The sequence below is a fragment of the Nelumbo lutea genome, chromosome 4 (genome assembly GCF_056320005.1).
Source record: "Nelumbo lutea isolate HS-2025 chromosome 4, American lotus-T2T, whole genome shotgun sequence".
Classification (NCBI taxonomy): Eukaryota; Viridiplantae; Streptophyta; class Magnoliopsida; order Proteales; family Nelumbonaceae; genus Nelumbo; species Nelumbo lutea.
Genome location: NC_142687.1, coordinates 22,160,208 through 22,167,898, shown reverse-complemented (window position 1 = coordinate 22,167,898; position 7,691 = coordinate 22,160,208). Strand labels below are relative to the sequence as shown.

The 7,691-nt window shown below is 43.5% G+C and overlaps 1 protein-coding gene and 1 non-coding gene across 2 annotated transcripts; one reads left to right on the top strand and one right to left on the bottom strand.

The window, feature by feature from the left end:
- Positions 1-2,881: 2,881 nt before the first annotated feature.
- LOC148854551 (uncharacterized) lies at positions 2,882-3,991 on the bottom strand. Its single transcript, XM_088984844.1, has one exon. The coding sequence runs from the start codon at positions 3,989-3,991 to the stop codon at positions 2,882-2,884; it is 1,110 nt and encodes a 369-aa protein (XP_088840970.1).
- Positions 3,501-3,607, top strand: LOC148854552 (small nucleolar RNA R71). Its single transcript, XR_016095243.1, has one exon. It is a non-coding gene; the product is annotated as a small nucleolar RNA R71 (small nucleolar RNA).
- Positions 3,992-7,691: the final 3,700 nt, after the last annotated feature.

Below are 7,691 nucleotides of genomic sequence, written 5' to 3'. Positions count from 1 at the left end.
AGTCCATGGAGTATGGCTCTGTTCGTGACCTCTGCTTGTCTGTTTGGTTGAGGGTGTGCCATCGAGGTGAAGTTTTGTTGTATCTCCATCTCGGCACACCAATTCTGGAAATTGATGTCTTCGAACTGCTTTCCATTGTCGAAGATAAGTACCCGAGGTAGCCCGAAGCGACATACTATATTCCTCAAAAAGAAATTTTGTATGTTGCGGGCTGTGATCGTAGTTAGGTGTTCCGCCTCCACCCACTTCGTGAAGTAGTCAACTGCTACCACCAGGAATCTCCTTTGTCCTGTCGCTGGCAGGAAAGGGCCAAGAATGTCGATTCCCCACTGTGCGAAGGGCCACGGGCTGGTGAGATATTTGAGGTCGACAGCAGGTCGGTGGTGGATATTGGCATGCCTTTGACACTGATCGCACTTCTTGACGAGCTCGAGTGCGTCTGTCTTCATTACGGGCCAATAGTACCCTTGTCGCAACGCTTTCTAGGCGAGAGCCCTGCCCCCCAAGTGTCCGCCACACAAGCCTTCATGAGTGTCACGGAGAACGAGCTCAGCCTCTAAGGGTCGCAAGCAGTGCAAATAAGGGAGCGTGGAAGACCTTCGGTACAGTTGTTCGTCTATAATGACGTACTTCGCTAACTGGCGCTCTACCCTTCAGGCTGCATTGCGATCTGCAAGGAGGGTCCCGTGAAGCAGATAGCTTGTGAGTGGGTCAATCCAGCTCGACTCTGCTTTAACTACAGGAGCAACCTCTCCTGCCCCCTCAAAAATGCTAGGCCGAGGCAATTCCTCTATGTACACGGTCCTCATTGTGTTACTGCTTGTGCTGGCTAACCGAGACAAGGCGTCGGCCTCAGCGTTCTCAGATCTCGGGAATTGCCTGATGAAGTAGGATAGGAAGTTGCATAGAACTTCCTTGAGCATGGCCAAATAAGCAGCCATGGTGGGGTTGCGAGCTTCATATTCGTCGTTGATCTGGTTGACCACGAGCTGGGGGTCGCTGCAGATGATGAGGTGTTTAGCTTTCACTTCCTTCACTAAGGTGAGCCCGACTATCAATGCATCGTATTCTGCTTCGTTGTTAGACGTTGCGAACCCGAACCGAAGTGCGTACTCAAGCTTCACCCCGCTTGGACTATACAGAATAATGCATGCCCCGCTTCCTTGTTGATTGGATGAGCCGTCGATGTGGAGGATCCAAGGCTCCTCATCCCAGGTCAGACTTGCTCGGACCGGGATTAGTGCCGTGCTAGTTGAAGCTTCCTCCGGGTGCCCAAGCTCAACCGGTTCAGTGACTGTCGTGGCGAAGGTACATTCTGTAATGAAGTCGGCTAAGGCTTGGGCCTTAATCGTTGTCTGAAGTTCATACCGGATGTTATACTCGCTAAGTTCAATGGCCCATTTCGTCAGTCTGCCAGACACCTTGGGGTTGAGTAGGATTTGCCTCAGAGGTTTGTTGGTGAGGACGACGATGGTGTGGGCTTGGAAGTAAGGGCGAAGCTTTCAAGCTGCTATGACCAGGGCGTATGCCAGCTTCTCGATCTCCAGGTACCTTGTTCTGGCATCCTGCAAAACCTTGTTGACAAAGTAGATAGGTTGTTGGACCCAATCTACTTCCTTTATCAGTACCGAGCTTACTACCTCATCACTCACGGAGAGGTAAAACTTTAAAATATCTCCCTCCTTGGGTCGGGTCAGAATTGGGATGCTAATTATGTATTTTTTCAGCTCATCAAAGGCGAGCTGGCACTCTGTGGTCCAATCGAAGTCTTTACTTTTCTTAATGGCCTTAAAGAAAGGCAGACAACGATGACTTCATGTCTAGGATGGCCTCAGGTCGTTCAGTCTCTGAACCTCCTTTATTTTGCGAAGTGGCTTCATGTCTAGGATGACTTTTATTTTCTCGGGGTTGGCATCGATGCCACATCGGTTGACTATGTAGCCTAGAAATTTACCCGAGGTGACACCGAAGACGCACTTATTGGGATTCAATTTCATGTTGTACTTACGCAAGATTTCAAAAACACTTTGTAAATCATTTAATAAAAATTTTGAAACCTGGGTCTTTATGACCATATCATCTACATAACATTCATCCTTGTTGTCGATTAACGACTCAAAAGTTCTATTTACAAGTCTTTGGAAGGTCGCCCCGGCATTGTCTTATCTTCCTCCATATCCAACACAATGAAGTTAGTAGGTATAATAAAATTGCCCACTTTGACTAAAACATCTTCTACTATTACCCTAGAATATTTGATACTTCTATCGGCTAATTACAGAATAATAGTAGTAGGTGTTAGTTCATGCAATCCAAGTATTTCAAAAATAGAATATGGCATTAGATTTATACTAGCACCTAAATCGCATAAAGCTTTCTCAAACTCAGTATCTCCTATGGTGCAAGGAATAGAAAAACTCCCTGGGTCCTTGAGCTTTGGGGGCAATTTATTTTGAGGAATTGCTGAACATTCTTCGTTCAATTTCACCATTTCACATTCCTCTCATTTCCTTTTATTTGACATCACCTCTTTCAAAATTTTGGCATATTTTGGCATCTGCGACAATACATCAAGAAGAGGGACGTTAATATGTATTTTTCTAAACACCTCTAAAATTTTTTCAAATTGTTTATCCAAGTTGGCTTTCAAAACTCTTTTAGGGTAGGGGAGAGGAAGTTTAATAGCATCTAAATTGAGTTTAGGTGTACTCCCTTTGATCTCCATTTGAGAATCGGCTACCTCAACTTTTTTATCATCATCCTTGATTTCACCAATAGTCTTTTCACTTCTTAAGGCAATGGCACTCACTTGCTCCCTTGGATTCTTCTCTGTATTGCTAGGCAATCGTCCCTCTCTTCTCTCTGACAACATGCTCACGATCTACCCCACTTGGACTTCTAAGTTCTTAATAGATGCCTCTTGATTTAAGAATCTCTTTTCGTGATCTTGGAACTTTGCTTCAGCAGTATTAATGAACTTGGAAATCAGGTCTTCCAAATTTCCCTTCTTTTCTTGCGGGGGTGGCTGTTGTTGGTTGTAATTCCATGAAAATTTTGGATGATTCCTCCACCCTGGGTTGTATGTATTCGCATATGGGTTGAAATTTGTCATGCCACCATGAGAAACAAAATTAGCACTTTCATGTGAAGCAAAAGGACTTCCTACCTGACAATCAGAATTTATATGTCTTAATTGGCCACAAAGATCACATGGATTACAATATGACATATTTATTGCTGCAATACTAAGATTGTCTAATTTTTTATTCAAACTAGCAAGTTGAGCAGATAAAGCTGAAAAAGAATCTAGATGATGCACTCCCCTTCGATTAGCTTGGTCATTATTCCTTTGGTAGCTATTCGATACCATCTCTTCCACAAGATCATAGGCTTCCTTTGGAGTTTTCTTCATGATCATGCCTCCTGCAGCTGCATCAATAATGGAGTGATTAGATGGAGTAATACCATTATAAAAAGTTAGTATTTGACGCCAAATTGGTATTCCATGGTGAGGACACTTCCTAAGCATTTCTTTAAATCGTTCCCATGACTCATACAAAGATTCCCTCTCTAGTTGAACAAAAGTAGTGATATCATTGATCAATTTTGCTGTTTTAGAGGGAGGAAAATACTTAGCCAAAAAATTTTGAGTCAGGTCGTTCCAAGTAGTGATACTTACTGTAGGGAGTGAGTTGAGCCAATCCTTAGCTCTATCACGTAATGAGAATGGAAAGAGTCTAAGCCTAATAGCATCATCGCTAACTCCATTATGCTTGAATGTGTCGCATATTTCCAGGAAGTTAACAAGATGTGCATTAGAATCATCACTCGACAACCCACCAAACTGAATACTCGTTTGGATCATTTGGATGATCGAAGGCTTGATCTCGAAATTATTGGCTTGGATTGTTGGCTTGCAAATGCTAGAAGTAGCTCCATCCATTGTTGGACAAGCATAGTCCAAAAGAGTTCGATTTGCTTCATCTTCCATCTCTTCCTCAACTTCTTCTGCTGGTTCGCCTCCTTCAACCCTCTCTCTCTCTCTCTTTACTTTTGTTGGCTCTTTGCAGTATGCGAAGGGTTCTCTCTATTTCAAGGTCAAATTTTGCTAGTTCATCGCCTCTAGTGCGTGTCATACACTAACTAATCTAAACACAGCAAGAATTTGAACACATTAAATAAAGAGTAAAATCCAAATTAACCAAGGTTAACAAGTTCTAATATTATTTTAGGATTAAATCCTCGGCAACGACACCAAAAACTTGATAGCTATAATTATATAACCCTAGCAAGTGAATTAGTTATCAAGTAGTATAAAGATATCGTTCCCACGAGGATTTAACAAAATAAGCATTAGAACTATAGATTCCCTCAATTATTTGAACAACCGAATTCTAACAATAGGAACTACTGAAAATTAAAGATAGAAAAAGAAAGAACAGAAATAAAAACAAAGGCAATCAACGACTGAACTTGCAACGATTTAATTGAAAGCGCTAGGACTATTGGTCCACCTAACCATCCCAATGAACATCAATTTATTAAATTAACCAAGATGATTTATTATTTTCATAAGCTGAAGTCTTTCCTAATTTATCTGATATTCCCTCCTAGGATATATCAGACCTACTTCTATCAAGTAACCCTTCGATCCCTCGATTAGAGTTCTCGAGATAGAAAGTGTATTAAGTTCTATGAAAAACCTGTGTCATCAGATGAATCATGTATATATATTCCTATATACCATTCAATTCACACTATGATATATTTAGTCTTTTATATGAATTACCCTTCCGGTTCATTCATATAAACCAAAACACTTAGGAGGTGACCAAGCTCCTAATTGCATTACGCATAATAACTCATAGCCAATATGAAAATAAAAACAGCTTGGCTGAATTAAATAAAAATCAATCCATGGTCGTGGTTAGGCTTTCCACAGCCCTAGCTACAAATAGATTAGTTTATGATAAATGAAATTAAACAAACAAGGTATAAGAAAGAATTCATGATGTCGCCCCTTGAGGTTGAGATCGATGAACTTCTTCTCCTTGCCATCGCCTTCCTCCTTTTCTCCTCCTGCGTTGCTGACTGCCTTCTTGAAGGTTGAAGCTCTCTTGGAGGATTTCTCCTTGATTGCTTCAGAGATTGATTGATGCCTTAGTGCTAGTCCACCCCCCACTTTATATAGTTTTAGGAGGAGGGGTTGTTTCCAACTCCTTTTTGGAGTTCTTTCTCAAAAATACAAAGTCCTAATTCCTTTTAGATCTAATCCTATCCTATCTCTTGTTTGGTAATATCAATCTCCTTTATCTTTCTAGAATTACATTAGAAAATTAAATCAGATAGGACTCTTTGCAGTTTCCTTATTTTTGTACTCGTATTGGGCTTCTGCTGCGAATTGGGTTTCCCTACGAATTTGCTTAGACTTCGGTCCCGATTTTGACTTTTATTCAGTTCGAATATTTCAAAACTCAATACATGAAAGTTGTAGACTTTTTCCTTATCTTTCCAATGCATATTGAATCATCTCAATCAAAGTCCGGATAGGGGAGTTATGCCCAGATTACTATGTGGCGCCGAAACTGTGCAAAATTACCCGATTATCCTTGTTTTTCTCCTGACGCATTCTTTCATGCCCTGAATCGAAATACAAGAATAATGAGTCCAATTAAGTACTAATTAAGTGTAAAAGACTATATATTTAGGGATAAAAATATGATAATTTTTATTCTCATCAAGATTGTGAAGGAGATCGACTCCTGGACTTGTTTCCTCCCCTAGTCGGGGACTTGCTCTTTTTTCGCTTGATGCCACCGTTGCTTGCGCTGTCACCTTCTCTTTTCCTCTTTTCTGCTGGATTCTCTGTCTTTTGGTTCATCTCTTCCTCGGTCCCGATGAACTGATCAGCGAGCTTGAGGAATTCCGTGATGTCCTTCGGCTTATTGGCCACCACATGCCACTTGAATTCTCTGTATCTTATCCCTTTCTTCGCCGCCATGAGCCTCACTGCTGGATCTAGGTCGGGGATCTGCAAGCAGGTGTCATCGAAGCGTTTTATATAGCTTCTAATCAACTCTCCTTCTCTTTGAATTATGTTTAGGAGGCTTTCTTGGGACCTCGAACACTTCTTGCTGGTGATGAAGTGCGAGGTGAACAACTCCATGAATTGCCCCCAACTTTTGATTGTCCCTGGCGCGAGGTTCATGTGCCATGTGCGAGCTACTCCTTTAAATGTTGTGGAGAAGGCTATGCACATGTAGGACTCGTCAGCCCCAGGTAGGTGCATCTGGGACTGGAAAGAGTCTACATGATCATTCGGATCGAAGGATCTGTCGTATTTGTCCAGATGATGCATTTTGAAATCTTTTGGCATAGAAGCCGCCAGGAGCTCGGAGGATAGAGGAAACGATCCGGACAGGAGAGGAGCAGTCTTTGTGGTCACTGAGCTCGCCTCCTCTTTACCTTTCACTTGTTCTGGTTGGCTGGGAACGGTGAGCTGGCTGCGAACTATAGTCCGTCGTGCCTTGCGAGGCTTTTGTTGCTGCTTCCTGACTGGCTCCGCATTAGTACTGTTGACTTCCGTATGATCTGGTACCGTTCCAGCGTAGAGTGGTTCTGGGTGCTGAGTATGGCTACCATGAATGGATGGGCCTTGTTTTGAGTCCGCGGCCAAGGGCCCGAACCGGTTGCCTACGAGCGAGCCTTCTTGTTGAGAAGGCCAAGGTAATGTGGCCCTGGCGGGCTGAGTATCTCCCGATCTGTTCAAGTTGCCCTGAGAAGCGGGCAGGGTGACTTGTTTGTCCCTCCTGCGGGACAAGACCTGACTCCCAAGAGGAAGTGGGACTTGGGAGGTCTCGCCTCGATGGGGAGAGCGATTCTACTGATGACGGCGGTGTTGATTCTGTTGCATCGTCGGATGCCGAGGTGGAACCGACTGCGGATTCTGTTGTAGCGGAGGGAACTGCTGTTTGTACTATTTCTGGTAAAAGTGATGAAGGACCTATTGTTGATAGTGTTGAAACTGCTGGACCTGTTGCATTTGGACCTGAATGGCCCGAACACAGTGTACCAGGTCGTCAAGTTGTGATTACTCGAATCTAGGGGGAACCACAAACGGTTCAGCGAATTTTGCACCGACAACAGGAGGGAGTGGCGTGTTCACTTGTGCAATCGCTTGGGGCATGGTCAGCGTTGGGACCCCAGACGCAATAAGCGGTATGGTGAACTGACCTATGTAGACAGACATGAACTGACCTATGGTCAGCATTGGGTCCCCATCTCGTTGTTTTGTCCGGCATTGTTGGAGGAAGCCATGGATTTGATTTTGTTATTGATGGTGGAGAAAGGATTTTTGTAGTGGTTCCCACAGACAGCGCCAAATGATGTAGCGCGATCTCGCTGCTCCTTGTTGGAGGTGATTTGGCTTTCAGGTGGATGACAGACTAAGTTAGTCTGCAAAAGTAGGATCAGAGAACCCGGGGTTGCTAGCCCGGCAAGGTCACTCTGATGCTTAAGTTAGTATACTTGTTGCAAGCTGAAATAGCTTAAGAATGCAGAGAGCTAGAGGGCATAGAAATCACGCGTACCTTGTGCCCTTGGGGTTGGAGCCTTTATATAGTCGAGTCCTCGCGGGTTTCGCGGATCAGTTCTAGGATCTTCATCATGATAGGACCCGTTTCCGCATTAGT